The 16,646-nt window shown below is 41.5% G+C and overlaps 2 protein-coding genes across 2 annotated transcripts in view; one reads left to right on the top strand and one right to left on the bottom strand.

Annotated features, from left to right (window-relative positions):
- The window catches only part of LOC139549976 (parathymosin-like), a 253,145-nt gene that overhangs the window by 171,888 nt on the left and 64,611 nt on the right, over positions 1–16,646 (top strand). The window lies entirely within an intron of this gene.
- Positions 2,885–16,646, bottom strand: part of LOC139548844 (zinc finger protein 180-like) — a 274,302-nt gene continuing 260,540 nt past the window's right edge. The window contains exon 2 of the mRNA XM_071358741.1: positions 2,885–6,108. Within this exon, the coding sequence (XP_071214842.1) occupies positions 5,132–6,108 (977 nt within the window). The 3' untranslated portion in view covers positions 2,885–5,131. The remainder of the gene's footprint in view (positions 6,109–16,646) is intronic.

The following is a 16,646-nucleotide window of genomic DNA, read 5'->3' as shown; positions in this document are numbered from 1 at the left end:
TTGAAAGATTATACGCAACATTTTGCTGTGTGGCAATACTGTGTTTGGATTCTGAAGGGCATTTATACAAAAGAGGTAGTCTAGACACTGTATTAATACCATTATGCATTTGAATCCCATCTACAGCTACCATCTAAGATATTAATTTACCTCCACAAGGGGGCGTACATGTAACGTTTCCAAAATGGGATAGTATTGTCCATGTAACGTTTCCAAAATGGGATAGTATTGTCCATGTAACGTTTCCAAAATGGGAGAGTATTGTCCATGTAACGTTTCCAAAATGGGATAGTATTGTCCATGTAACGTTTCCAAAATGGGATAGTATTGTCCATGTAACGTTTCCAAAATAGGATAGTATTGTCCATGTAACGTTTCCAAAATGGGATAGTATTGTCCATGTAACGTTTCCAAAATGGGATAGTATTGTCCATGTAACGTTTCCAAAATGGGACAGTATTGTACATGTAACGTTTCCAAAATTGGATAGTATTGTACATGTAACGTTATGCCCCCTTGTGAGTTAATAGTATTGCATGCTGTAGCAGGCTATATAAAGAGGAAGACCTCCATTGACGATTCAGTTCGTTGTAACATCTCGTCTGGACAGGTCACCGTCCTTAGTTAGTTAGTTAACGTTAGCTAGTTCATTCTCACAAAAGTGAGAACTGCTCTAGATTGGAAACGTACGTTAATGAGTGTAAAGCCATGTTGGCTTTATGGAAACGATATACAATATATATGGGAAAGAATATAGTTCAGGGAAATAATCCAAACCTAGTTGTGCCTAGTTAGGACATAACGTTAGTTAGCTAGATAACGGTACTGTACTGTAGCTCATACAATGCCGACGGTCAAACCCGGCTTTCTAATATTTACGGTAATTAGCTATAGTAACGTTATGGAAGCTATTCACAGACAACCAGAATTGTCTTCGTTATTCATTATTATGTTATATTATTATTATAATAAATTATTTCGAGACATATTCAGAGCCAAACATCAACCCAACTTAACCTTTTTAACTTGTTGTCGCATCCAAACTTGCCACCATCGTTTTCAGTTGTAATTGCGAAGTTCCCGGAAGAAGTCCAGCAACAACGGAGGTTCCTCGATGAACCCACCTTCTAACAAGTTCTTTGAAGAACCTTTTGGGGCTGTTTTTCATTGACCAAGAACCCTACGGTTCTTAGGGGATCTGAGAACAACTCCAGTTGAACCCTTCATTTTTAGAGTTGTAGTCGGCTCTATTTACTCTCAGATTCAACACATGATGATTAGCATCAACGACCAAGTCAGCTGAGGTGAGACGGTGAACTGATGTTGAACTGGGCATTTAGCTGCTGCTGCTCCAATACAGTATGAGGTGAGACGGTGAACTGATGTTGAACTGGGCAGTTAGCTGCTGCTGCTCCAATACAGTATGAGGTGAGACGGTGAACTGACGATGAATCATAATAATTAAGTTAATAAAAATGTATTAGTGAAACTGTTAAAAAATAGTATATGGCATATTAAATATATTACGGTATTGTTATCATATAGAAACATTATGGAATATTGTACATTATATTAAATATATTACGGTATTGTTATCATATAGAAATATCATGGAATATTGTACATCATATTAAATATATTACTCTATTGTTATCATATAGAAACATCATGGAATATTGTACATCATATTAGCATCAACATACATTATTGTTTCATTCAATTTCACATAATAAGGATATTTAATATTTTCAAGTTCAGAAGTTAGAACCCATCACCTGCTATGTAAAAGAGACCGAAGAATGCACAATGGTCAATGCTATCCGGGATCCTTGAGACATCCCTACCCTAAACCCTAACCTTAACCATTTAAATGTCAACTTCAATATGCTAGGGACGTCCCAAGGATGTATCTCTACCTGAAAATACATGATCTAAGTGATTGATAGTTTTTATTCAGCAGTCATAAAGCCTTATTTACTTTAATGAACTACTAAAATAGTGATTTTGTCAGACAGCATAGACAGCAGCTCTACACTTTATTGACTGACTGATCCATTCATCCTTCCATCCTTCCTCAGCCTTCCTCTCCTCTGAAGACCCAGTGAGGGTGGAGCTCAGTCAGAGAGCTGTTGAGGGACTGGTTAGGAAGAACACTTCTACAGCCAGAGAGGTGAGAGGTCACACCTGGTTTAGATGGCAAATATTTGTGTCCCCTTAGCGGTTCATCACGTCAGCAAACGAGAACATGTTCCATAATCCATGTTTATTTACATTAGTGCAAATTGTCCACTGATATTGGTGTAATTTCTCACCCCTTTTGGCTGTATGAAAGTTAATTTCCCCTCAGACACAAACATTTGTTCTATGAAGGTCATTTGTGTCAAATGTACTTTTCCCCACTCATTCACCCCATCTCTTTACATTGCTGATGCATATTCAGTGGCCTGACTGCATCCAGACTATGTCAAAGGCCCATCCTGGTAGATCTGAACCTAATGCAGCTTGGAGTGATCAGATGACAGAAGTCACATTTAGGTGCCAGGTGTTACTGAGGCCATAGATGCTACATATCCATTACTTTGAGTGTTTTATATAATATGACTAAATGTGTTTCTCTCTGTGTTGCAGGGGCAGTCAAGAAATGGAATGTCAAGGCCACAGAACATGACATAAGCAGAGCTGTGGGAGACCACCTCAAGCCCCTGGTAGAGCCGGGGGTGGTGTTTACCACTCCACCAGCAGAGCTGTGGGAGACCACCTCAAGCCCCTGGTAGAGCCGGGAGTAGTGTGTACTACTCCACCACGCCTTCAGCAGGCTTGAAAAGTGGGATTGATACTGATTTTCATACTAAGATGGACCAAGAGTCTGTTGATTGGTCAGTCATTGGGTTCATTTGTTGAAATCAAATCAAGCTTTATTTATACAGCACATTTCAGACATGGATGCAACACAATGGCTTCACAGGAGAAAACAATGAAAAAACAGAAATATTTAGTACACAAAAATAACAGGATAAAAAAAACAAGATTAACAACTGAAAGACAAATGGGCATTCTAAGGAAATGCCATTGATTAAAACACTAATTGGATGAAATATCCAACCCAAAATAAGTTTGTTTTTTAGGAGGGGTTCTCAAAGACACTATGGGGGTGTCCACTGAAAGTTGACTAGTAACAACAACTGGGACCTAAAAGACACCAACCATGAGACCCACTAAATCTGCCAAAGAAGAGGCAAACAAAAGAAAAACCCACACCAAACTTAAAGACGGGAAGCAAACCAAAAAGGTGGAGCAACTAAAGGTGTTGACTCTCCACATCTATCAAGACAACTGGAGCACTGGGCCAGACACTCTTAAATAGAACCTGGAGCAGCTCAGGTGAAACACCTTCCCACTAACGAGCTGGACAAGCCAGCACAGGTGTAACACATACTGACTAACGAGGTGACACTTATCAGTGCATCCTACGTGCTAACGAGCTAAAGTCCAACCTCAAAACATAAATGGAAAAACCAAAGACTAACTAACACCTTAAGAGTTTGCTCACCAACAACAGAAAACAACTTCCATTTCACATTATAATCAACTACAATGCTTCACCGTCACCAACATAAACATGGTGTCTGTCTACTGGCAAACAACAATTAAAAACAATATTTAATTTTTATTATTCCCACAAAGATTTTTCTTTCTATAGCTTCTAGAACTCACCAGCTTCTAGAACTCTCGTCTTCCTAAAACTGACTAGCTTCTAGAACTCTCGTCCCCTTGGAACGAGCCCAAACAAAACTCATCTCCAATACGGAAAAACGTGCAGTAAAAATAAACTGTGATCCATGGCAATGCACTGGCTAAACACAAAACACAAAACATTTTGACTGTCCCCCTTGAGACAATCAGCAACCAGGTTGTTCTCACCACGGACATGTCTGATTTCAAGAGGAAACTCCTGCAATATCCGTAGTAACTTTCCACCTCACTGCGGAGCCTCTCTCTTTTCAGGGTTCACTAGATAGGCATGTTGTTGGATCAGGGCCCAGTACCCAATGTCATGCTCTAGTACATTTGGATTGGCACGAGAGAATTAACCCTGATATTCTAAAAACAGGGCAACAATGTCAATATAATTGTACCCAAAAATTGTCAGTTGGTTGCATGAATAAATATCATATAATTAGTAAATGTTACATGAAATGTAAATATGAAATATTTGATTGCATAGTCGGATTTTCAATTACATTTTGCTAGGTGGGATAGCCCAATGTCAAAACACAGTTTGTTTTGTGACAAATCAATAACCAATATGCAGAAACAGTTTGGGATCAATTGAAAACCTAACATGTGGTATATACACAAACATCTCTCACAATAATTGTATTTTTTAATAAATTGAAAACCTAAATGTAAAATGTGCTATATACACAAACATCTGCCACAATAATCATATTACTTATATAAACAAGCTCCTTATAAACTGCACACGCACCAAAAACGCTGTTGTTTTGACAAGTAGCAATAAATCACTGATATCGATTAGGGGGGAAATTAGGTTGTACGTGCTGTTGAAACTAACACAACAACAAAAAAAACATGGAAATTGGAGATATCTTTAACCTCACTGATAAGAGGACAACCTGCAGAAGACAGTCAGCTACATTCTGTCATCACTCAACGATATCATGTTAAAATCAATTGTGCCGAGAAGAGGGAGATGAGGTTGCACGTCCTGTTAAAACTAACAGCTCAAAAATCACACGGAATCTGGGAGTAATGTGTACATCCCTGGTTAGAGGACAACTTGTAGAAAACAGCTAGCTACATTTTGAAGTGTTGCATTTTGATTCAAGTGGGTCACCAACATGGTAAGTGTAACAAAACTCTTTTTGTGTTAGTCACTTTTTTTTTTAAATCACATAAATAGTATTCTTCCATTTCAGAGCCTTGATTTTCCCCCTGAGGCTAATATCCATATCATGTTGAAATCAATAGAACAGGGGACAAACGTTTAGGGTTCTACATTGTGACATCATTAAAATACTCATACTTCAATGTTAAAACATTCTACATTGTGACATCATTTCATTGATATCACGAAATAACTCCTTTGATCAGAGATCTTTGTCTCTTGTCAGCTATAAGGTTTCTCTCCTGTGTGTATTCTCTGGTGTAATGTCAGCTGGCCAGATCGACCAAAATTCTTCCCACATTGACCACAGCTATACGGTTTCTCTCCTGTGTGTATTCTCTGGTGTAGAGTCAGATTGCTAGATGTAGTAAAACTCTTCCCACATTGACGACAGCTGTAAGGTTTCTCTCCTGTGTGTATTCTCTGGTGTAGAGTCAGATTGCTAGATGTAGTAAAACTCTTCCCACATTGACCACAGCTGTAAGGTTTCTCTCCTGTGTGTATTCTCTGGTGTAATGTCAGCTGGCCAGATCGACCAAAACTCTTCCCACATTGACCACAGCTATACGGATTCTCTCCTGTGTGTGTTCTCTGGTGTAATGTAACCTGGCCATATGTAGTAAAACTCTTCCCACATTGACCACAGCTGTAAGGTTTCTCTCCTGTGTGTGTTCTCTGGTGTAGAGTCAGATTGCTAGATGTAGTAAAACTCTTCCCACATTGACCACAGCTGTAAGGTTTCTCTCCTGTGTGTGTTCTCTGGTGTCGAGTCAGATGGCTAGATGTAGTAAAACTCTTCCCACATTGACCACAGCTATAAGGTTTCTCTCCTGTGTGTGTTCTCTGGTGCACTTTTAGATCACTAGATTGAAAAAAACTCTTCCCACATTGACCACAGCTGTAAGGTTTCTCTCCTGTGTGTATTCTCTGGTGTAGAGTCAGATGGACAGATGTAGTACATCTCTTCCCACATTGACCACAGCTATAAGGTTTCTCTCCTGTGTGTGTTCTCTGATGAATTTTAATGCCTGATGAGGTGAATCTCTTCCCACAGTCAGAGCAGCAGTGAGTTCTCTTCCCTGTGGATCTCTGCTGGTGTTTCTTGAAGTGTTCTGATCTGGAGAGACTCTTCTCTGCCTCTTCAGCATCATGAGGTTGTTGAGGCTCCCCAGAGGATCCACGATAGTCCCTTATCTCTCCTGTGTGAACAACAAAGTCAGACAGATGATTAAAGGCCCACAACAGCAGTAATCCACTGTAAAAGGTGATGTCAACAGCGTAGCCATGATGTTGTACAACAATTGATGTCTGTAATGAATGTTAAAATTATTCGACAATTGTCTTAACCTCTCTGGGGTAGGTGGGACGCAATCGTCCCACCTGGCCAATAGCCAGGGAAAATACAGAGCTCCATATTCAAATAAAATGATATAAAGATCAAACTTTCATTAAATCACACATTTAAGATACCAAATTAAAGCTACACTCGTTGTGAATCCAGCCAACATGTCAGATTTCAAAAAGGCTTTTCGGTGAAAGCATAAGATGCTATTATCTGTTTACAACAGTAAACAAAGAGAGTAGCATATTTCAACACTGCAGGCACGACACAAAACGCAGAAATAAAAATATAATTCATGCCTTACCTTTGACGAAATTCTTTTGTTGGCACTCCAATATGTCCCACAAACATCACAAATGGTCCTTTTGTTCGATTAATTCCGTCGATATATATCCAAAATGTCAATTTATTTGGCACGTTTCATCCAGAAAAACACAGCTTCCAACTTGCGCAACGTTACTACAAAATATATCAAAAGTTACAAGGAAACTTTACCAAAACATTTCAAACTACTTTTGTAATACAACGTTAGGTATTTTTAAACATTAATAAATTGATCAAATTGAAGACGGGATGATCTGTGTTCAATACAAAAAGAAAACAAACTGACGCAACTTTTTTGGTAATGTGCCTCTCTCAAACAATTTACTTCAAGTGACCCTCCTTTACTATGGCCGTACTTCTTCATTACACAAAGGAATAACCTCAACCAATTTCGAAAGACTGGTGACATCCAGTGGAAGTGGTAGGAACTACAAACAAGTCCCTTAGAAATCTGGTTTCCCAATGAAACTCATTGAAAAGACAGTGACCTCAAAATAATAAAAAATATGAATGGTTTGTCCTCAGGGTTTCTTCTGTTATGCTCACAGACATGATTCAAACAGTTTTAGAAACTTCAGAGTGTTTTCTATCCAAATCTAATAATACTAATAATATGCATATTTTATATTCTGGGGATGAGTAGAAGGAAGTTGAAATTGGGCACGCTATTTATCCAAAAGTGAAAATGCTGCCCCCGAAGAAGTTATAGGCCCTTTTCTGCGTTTGCTGAAATTGTGGCAATGCACAAACAATCTGGTTGTAGAAACTCCTCCCTGCTAATGAGGAAACCACTAGTTATGGATGTAGTATATCTGCTAATGAGGAAACCACTAGTTATGGATGTAGTATATCCGGTAATGTGGAAACCACTAGTTATGGATGTAGTATATCTGCTAATGAGGAAACCACTAGTTATGGATGTAGTATATCTGCTAATGAGGAAACCACTAGTTATGGATGTAGTATATCTGCTAATGAGGAAACCACTAGTTATGGACGTAGTATATCTGGTAATGAGGAAACCTCTAGTTATGGATGTAGTATATCTGCTAATGAGGAAACCACTAGTTATGGATGTAGTATATCTGCTAATGAGGAAACCACTAGTTATGGATGTAGTATATCTGGTAATGAGGAAACCTCTAGTTATGGATGTAGTATATCTGCTAATGAGGAAACCACTAGTTATGGATGTAGTATATCTGGTAATGAGGAAACCACTAGTTATGGATGTAGTATATCTGCTAATGAGGAAACCACTAGTTATGGATGTAGTATATCTGGTAATGAGGAAACCACTAGTTATGGATGTAGTATATCTGCTAATGAGGAAACCACTAGTTATGGATGTAGTATATCTGCTAATGAGGAAACCACTAGTTATGGATGTAGTATATCTGGTAATGAGGAAACCACTAGTTATGGATGTAGTATATCTGCTAATGAGGAAACCACTAGTTATGGATGTAGTATATCTGGTAATGAGGAAACCACTAGTTATGGATGTAGTATATCTGCTAATGAGGAAACCACTAGTTATGGATGTAGTATATCTGGTAATGAGGAAACCACTAGTTATGGATGTAGTATATCTGGTAATGAGGAAACCACTAGTTATGGATGTAGTATATCTGGTAATGAGGAAACCACTAGTTATGGATGTAGTATATCTGCTAATGAGGAAACCACTAGTTATGGATGTAGTATATCTGGTAATGAGGAAACCACTAGTTATGGATGTAGTATATCTGGTAATGAGGAAACCACTAGTTATGGATGTAGTATATCTGGTAATGAGGAAACCACTAGTTATGGATGTAGTATATCTGCTAATGAGGAAACCACTAGTTATGGATGTAGTATATCTGGTAATGAGGAAACCACTAGTTATGGATGTAGTATATCTGGTAATGAGGAAACCACTAGTTATGGATGTAGTATATCTGGTAATGAGGAAACCACTAGTTATGGATGTAGTATATCTGCTAATGAGGAAACCACTAGTTATGGATGTTGTATATCTGCTAATGAGGAAACCACTATTTATGGATGTAGTATATCTGCCTGGAGCAAAAATGGTGAGCAAAGATTTTAGTTTTTCACAATGTATTCTGAATGTGAATGGGGGAAAACTCAGGGGAGTAACCTCCATTTCCAGGTTGAATATGAGTGCATTTCACACTACTTTGGATTATAATTATAAGGCTCGCTTGAATAACCTGCTTAATATAATGTTTGTGTCATCATCGCAAATCAACCGCTGTATTTAAAAAACACTTCAACCAGTAAAATGCTCTTTGTCTTTTCCATCAACCTGACAATGAGGGTTTGTACACGGTTTGCCAAATTGGCCCATAACTTCACCTAACAACAAATATACCTGTAATGAACGAAGAAGCACTTTGGTTGTTGTTGCATGACATACATAGACCTACTGTAGGACCCAAAACTTCACCTAACAACAACATAGACCTACTGTAGGACCCAAAACTTCACCTAACAACAACATAGACCTACTGTAGGACCCATAACAATAACATAGACCTACTGTAGGACCCATAACTTCACCTAACAATAACATAGACCTACTGTAGGACCCAAAACAATAACAGACCTACTGTAGGACCCATAACTTCACCTAACAATAACATAGACCTACTGTAGGACCCATAACAATAACAGACATACTGTAGGACCCATAACAATAACATAGACCTACTGTAGGACCCATAACTTCACCTAACAACAAATAAAGGAAAATAGCTCTGTGTGTTGTACAATAGCCTATCCATCAAGGAACAGTTCTCTACACATTATGAGCAAAAGTATCTGTGTCCAAACAGACTAACGAGACCCTAGAGTAAATCAAGCAAACAATAACATTACAAACATCAATTTGTTAGGGATGTTGGATCCAACGTGGAGCACGGCATAACTGTCTTTACCAGAGTAATGAATGAAGAAGCACTTTGGTTGTTGTTGCATGTTGTGATGTTTGTCATGTGACTGTCATTCAGAAAATTATTTCCTGGATCAGCTGATGATAGTTGAACATGTGACTGTAACTAAACAGCTACAGTATTAAGAATTATGTGTAATTATTGAAGAACCGCGTTAATGACAGTATCCACTTGGGTGTTGTCAATAAAGTTATGTTTATTATTATTTTATTTTTTTATTTAACATAATGATATGTTATATATAATGAACATAAAGATAGTTTAACCAGGTAGGTCAGTTGAGAACAAGTTCTCATTTACAACTGCAACCTGGCCAAGATAAAGCAAAGCAAAAACAACGCATCGTTACACGTGGGATAAACAAAAGTACAGTCAATAACACAATAGAAAAATCTATATACAGTGTGATGGAGTAAGGAGGTAAGGCAATAAATAGGCCATAGTAGCGAAGTAATTACAATTTAACAAATTAACACTGGAGTGATAGATGTGCAGATGATGATGTGCAAGTAGAAATACTGGTGTGCAAAAGAGCAAAAAAAGTAAAAAACATGGGGACGAGGTAGGCAATTGGATGGGCTACTTACAGATGGGCTGTGTACAGCTGCAGCGATCGGTAAGCTGCTCAGATAGCTGATGCTTAAAGTTAATGAGGGAGATATAAGTCTCCAACTTCAGCGATTTTTGCAATTCTTTCCAGTCATTGGCAGCAGAGAACTCGAAGGAAAGGCGGCCAAAGGAGGTGTTGGCTTTGGGGATGAACTGTGAGATATACGTGCTGGAGCGCGTGCTACGGGTGGGTGTTGCTATGGTGACCAGTGAACTGAGATAAGGCGGAGCTTTACCTAGCAAAGACTTATAGATGACCTGGAGCCAATTGTTTTGGCGTCGAATATTTAGCGAGGGTCAGCCAACAAGAGCGTACAGGTCGCAGTGGTGGGTGGTATATGGGGCTTTAGTGACAAATCGGATGGCACTGTGATAGACTGCATCCAATTTGCTGAGTAGAGTGTTGGAGGCTATTTTGTAAATGACATCGCCGATCCGTTTTACGAGGGTGTTTTGCAGCGTGAAGGAGGCTTTGTTGCGAAATAGGAAGCCAATTCTAGATAACAATTTGGATTGGAGATGCTTACTGTGAGTCTGGAAGGAGAGTTTACAGTCTAACCAGACACCTAGGTATTTGTAGTTGTCCACATATTCTAAGTCAGAACTGTCCAGAGTAGTGATGCTTGTCGGGTGGCCGGGTGCGGGCAGCGATCGGTTGAAGAGCATGCATTTAGTTTTACTTGCTTTTAAGAGCAGTTGGAGGCCACAGAAGGAGTGTTGTATGGCATCTCGTCTGGAGGTTTGTTAGTTTGTTAGTTGGTGAACCAGGCGAGTCTCCGATTTGACTGAATTCTGTCAGAGAAGTATTTGGTGAACCAGGCGAAACAGTCTTTTGAGAAACCAAGGCGGTTGAGCCTGCCGATAAGAATACGGTGATTAACAGAGTCGAAAGCCTTGGCCAGGTCGATGAAGACGGCTGCACAGTACTGTCTTTATCGATGGCGGTTAATGATATCGTTTAGGACCTTGAGCGTGGCTGAGGTGCACCCATGACCAGCTCTGAAACCAGATTGCATAGCGGAGAAGGTACGGTGGGATTCGAAATGGTTGGTAATCTGTTTGTTAACTTGGCTTTCGAAGACCTTAGAAAGGCAGGGCAGGATGGATATAGATCTGCAACAGTTTGGGTCTAGAGTGTCACCCCCTTTGAAGAGGGGGATGACCGCGGCAGCTTTCCAATCTTTGGGAATCTCAGATGATACGAAAGAGAGGTTGAACAGACTAGTAATAGGGGTTGCAACAATTTTGGCAGATAATTTTAGAAAGAGAAGGTCCAGACTGTCTAGCCCGGCTGATTTGTAGGGGTCCAGATGTTGCAGCTCTTTCTGAACATTAGCTATCTGGATTTGGGTAAAGGAGAAATGGTGGGGGCTTTGGCGGGTTGCTGTTGAGGGTGCCTGGCAAAGCATGCCAAGGCGTAGAAAAATGCTTATTGAAATTCTCGATTATCGTGGAGTTATCGGTGGTGACAGTGTTTCCTAGCCTCAGTGCAGTGGGCAGCTGGGATGAGGTGCTCTTGTTCTCCATGGACTTTACAGTGTCCCAAAACTTTTTGGAGTTAGAGCTACAGGATGCAAATTTCTGTTTGAAAAAGCTAGCCTTTGCTTTCTTAACTGACTGTGTGTATTGGTTCCTGACTTATCTGAAAAGTTGCATATCGCAGGAACTATTCGATGCTCGTGCAGTACGCCACAGGATGTTTTTGTGCTGGTCGAGGGCAGTCAGGTCTGGAGTGAACCAAGGGCAATATCTGTTCTTAGTTACACATTTTTTGAAAGGGGCATGCTTATTTAAGGTGGTGAGGAAATTACTTTTAAAGAACAACCAGGCATCCTCTACTGATGGGATGAGGTCAAAATCCTTCCAAGATACCCGGGCCAGGTCGATTAGAAAGGCCTGCTTGCAGAAGTGTTTGAGGGAGCGTTTGACAGTGATGAGGGGTGGTCGTTTGACCGCGGACCCATAACGGATGCAGGCAATGAGGCAGTGATCGCTGAGATCCTGATTGAAAACAGCAGAGGTGTATTTGGAGGGCAAGTTGGTCAGGATAATATCTATGAGGATGCCCATGTTTACGGATTTAGGGTTGTACCTGGTGGGTTCCTTGATAATTTGTGTGAGATTGAGGGCATCTAGCTTGGATTGTAGGACGGCCGGGGTGTTAAGCATATCCCAGTTTAGGTCACCTAATAGAACGGACTCTGAAGATAGATGGAGGGGGCAATCAATTCACATATGGTGTCCAGGGCACAGCTGGGAGCCGAGGGGGGTCTATAACAGGTGGAAACAGTGAGAGACTATTTCTGGAAAGATTCATTTTTAAAATTAGAAGCTCGAACTGTTTGGGCATGGACTGGAAAGTATGATACAACTTTGCAGGCCATCTCTGCAGTAGATTGCAACTCTCTTTTTGACAGTTCTATCTTGACGGAAAATGTTGTAGTTGGGTATTGAGATTTCAGAATTTTTGGTGGCCTTCCTAAGCCAGGATTCAGACACGGCAAGGACATTAAAGTTGGCAGGGTGTGCTAAAGCAGTGAGTAAAACAAACTTAGGGAGGAGGCTTCTGATGTCAACATGCATGAAACCAAGGCTTTTTCGAATATTGAAGTCAACAAATGAGAGTGCCTGGGGACACACAGGGCCTGAGTTAACCTCTACATCACCCGAGGAACAGAGGAGTAGAATGAGGGTACGGCTAAAGGCTATCAGAACTGTTCGTCTAGTGCGTTGTGAACAGAGAATAAAAGGAGCAGATTTCTGGGCGTGGTAGGATAGATTCAAGGCATAATGTACAGATAGGGGTATGGTAGGGTGCGAGTACAGTGGAGGTAAACCTAGGCATTGAGTGACGATAAGAGAGGTTGCATCTCTGAAGTTATGCTAGGCGAGGTCACTGCAAGTGTGGGAGGTGGGACAAAAGAGCTCTCTGAAGCATGTTGAGTGGGACTAGGGGCTCCACAGTAAAATAAAACAATGATAACTAAACAACAGTATACAAGGCATATTGACATTAGAGAGACATAAAGTGAGACATAAAGCAATCACAGGTGTTGATTGGGAGAGCTAGCTAAGACAACAACGGGTAAGACAACAGTTAATCAGCTAAGACAACAACACGTAAAATGGCAATGAATGGGCAGAGGGGGTCAGTTAACTACACACTGGGCCTGAGTTCGAGGCTGGGGCCGACAGATAAACAAAATAAACAAAATGGAGAACCGTGACTAATGAACAGCTATGTAGCCAAGTGATCATAAGGTCCAGTGAACAGCAATATATGAACCAGGGAAGCCGTTAGGTAGTCGTTACTATGCTAGCCGGGAGCCGCGCCTGGCTCGAGGCTAACTGGTGCTAGCTTCGGGACAAGGGCGTCACCGACGTCTGGCAAAGGACGGTTGAGGGCACATCGGACGGAATTGCGTCGGCAGACCAGTTGTGATGGATCGGCGGGGTCTGTGTCGACAAAGGGTCCAGGCCAATTGGCAAAAGAGGTATTGTAGCTGGAGTTATTTGTTTGCTAGTCGAGAGATGCACCTGGCTCGAGGCTAACTGGTGCTAGCTTCGGGACAAGGGCGTTAGCCACTATAGCCAATCTGGTGCAAAGGTCCAGAGCTTACGGCAGGAATCCGGTGATGTAGTGGCTTCTAATCGTGTTAGTGAAGAGTCTGGGAGACATCAGCTGTGTAGCCGAGTGATCATAGGGTCCACTGAGCAGGCCGGGAGATGGGCCTGGCTCAAGGCTAGCTTCGGGGCTGGGCCACTCGGTAGCAGCTAGCTAGCTGCGATTATCCGGTGTAATGGTCCAGAGCTTACGGCAGGAATACGGTGATGTAGTGGAGAAAAACAGTCCGATATGCTCAGGGTTGATATCGCGCTGTGCAGACTGGCAGGTGTTATCCAGGCTAAAAGAGGCTGGTGTCTCAGCTAAAAAGGTAAAGGCCTTTAGCAGTGGCTAACAATGACTAAATAACTAGTAGCTAATTAGCTGGTTAGCTTCTGATGGCTAGCTACTGATGGAGGTTCTAGCTATAAGGTCTAAAAAAAAAGAAATAGCAGATTCGTATCATAATGGGTGAGGCGGGTTGCCGGAAGGTATATTTAATTTAAAAAAGATTTAAATATATTGCAATATATACAAAAAAAGCGAAAAAAACAAACCATTTACAACAAACACGTCTTAATGCTACGCCATCTGATTACAAGATGACTCTCAGTTAAAAACCATTGGATTTAGCAAACTCTGAAATTATTTAGTGTTTCTGTGCCCATGAAAACTGTTTTCCAGCGTAACACAAGGAGCCACTAAAGGATACGTAGTTCGAGTGCATTTCAGAATACAAAAAAATTGTCCGACAGCAAGATCCAATATTTAAGTTGAAGTTCATCATATGACAAGCGTAACGTTATGACTATAACTACTGTTCCCTGAAGGAGGGAAACTAGTTACAACATACTATTAAATTCACGCCTCGCTGGAAGCTCCGCCTTCCACTGTTGATGAGTGTGAGGCTCGGATTTATTCCTTAAATTTAACACCACTCTTCACCGACCCAGGAAGGGGTGTGGCCAAACAGGTGTTGCCCCTCGTTTCCCTTCTTCAGGGAAAACTAGGTATAGTGTTAGGTTCTAATTTTTCAGAATAAATAACTCACGGACACTAGAGAAGCTTAACCAAGTTTAATTCTTCCCAAAGGGTCGTTACAGCCGTAGTTCAGACAAAAACATGTTCTCACCATCACAAGTATATATACCCCACTTTGGACACTCCCCCTACTCTCCAATCATTACATCTTCTGGTATACCCACATTTACATTTAAGTCATTTAGCAGACGCTCTTATCCAGAGCGACTTACAAATTGGAAAGTTCATACATATTCATCCTGGTCCCCCCGTGGGGAATGAACCCACAACCCTGGCGTTGCAAGCGCCATGCTCTACCAACTGAGCCACACGGGACCACACCCCACTTTTTGAACTACTGTTCCCTGAAGGAGGGAACAGGGGGCTCCCTCCGGTCGGGTTGTGTTGACGACCGGCTCCCTCCGGTCGGGTTGTGTTGACGACCGGCTCCCTCCGGTCGGGTTATGTTGACGAGCGGCTCCCTCCGGTCGGGTTGTGTTGACGACCGGCTCCCTCCGGTCGGGTTGTGTTGACGACCGGCTCCCCCCGGTCGGGTTGTGTTGACGACCGGCTCCCTCCGGTCGGGTTGTGTTGACGACCGGCTCCCTCCGGTCGGGTTATGTTGACGACCGGCTCCCTCCGGTCGGGTTGTGTTGACGACCGGCTCCCTCCGGTCGGGTTATGTTGACGACCGGCTCCCTCCGGTCGGGTTATGCTGACGACCGGCTCCCTCCGGTCGGGTTATGTTGACGAGCGGCTCCCTCCGGTCGGGTTGTGTTGACGACCGGCTCCCTCCGGTCGGGTTGTGTTGACGACCGGCTCCCTCCGGTCGGGTTGTGTTGACGACCGGCTCCCTCCGGTCGGGTTGTGTTGACGAGCGGCTCCCTCCGGTCGGGTTGTGTTGACGAGCGGCTCCCTCCGGTCGGGTTGTGTTGACGACCGGCTCCCTCTGGTCGGGTTGTGTTGACGACCGGCTCCCTCTAGTTATGACTTCGAGGCATTTGTGTGTCTTAATTATTTGATCAAACAGAATGCTTAAAGCATCAGACAAATTCAGTACGTATATTTGATTTTATAAAAACACATGGGGCGATTGGTAGAAAGAACAGATGACTCTTGGTTGACCAAGATGTATTTTAGTTGGGGACAGCACTAGAACATGATTTTGGGGCTCCCGAGTGGCGCAGCGGACACTGCATCTCAGTGCTTGAGGCGCCACTACAGACACCCTGGATCAAATCCAGACTGTATCACAACCGGCTGTGATTGGGAGTCCCATAGGGCGGCACACAATTGGCCCAGCATCGTCCGGGGTAGGCAGTCATTGTAAATAAGAATTTGTTCTTACCTGACTTGCCTAGTTAAATAAAGGTTACATTTAAATAAATTAAAAAAAGTGTTTCATGATAAAGCATTTTTTACAAATCCGTCAAGGCACCAACTTTGAGAAGGGTTTAAAACAAAGGTTTCAAACCAATTCATGAATGTAATTGCATCTAGGTATGTCTTGCCTTTAATGTAAAGGCATGAAAAAAAAATGGCTGAATATTATACAATGACTTATCAACAGCTCTAATAATAAGCCTCCACAGGAAATCTTCACTGGCAATTCTAGAATATACTATATAGCCTAGAAATCTGGTTAAACTATCATTATGACATCATGGATGAATTCTAGAATATACTATATATCCTAGAAACCTGGTTAAACTATCATTATGACATCATGGATGAATTCTAGAATATACTATATATCCTAGAAACCTGGTTAAACTATCATTATGACATCATGGATGAAATCTAGAACATACTATATATCCTAGAAACCTGGTTAAACTATCACTATGACATCATGGATGAATTCTAGAATATACTATA

This window comes from Salvelinus alpinus, chromosome 2 (assembly GCF_045679555.1).
Source record: "Salvelinus alpinus chromosome 2, SLU_Salpinus.1, whole genome shotgun sequence".
Taxonomy (NCBI): domain Eukaryota; kingdom Metazoa; phylum Chordata; class Actinopteri; order Salmoniformes; family Salmonidae; genus Salvelinus; species Salvelinus alpinus.
This window is presented reverse-complemented; position numbering and strand designations above follow the sequence as displayed.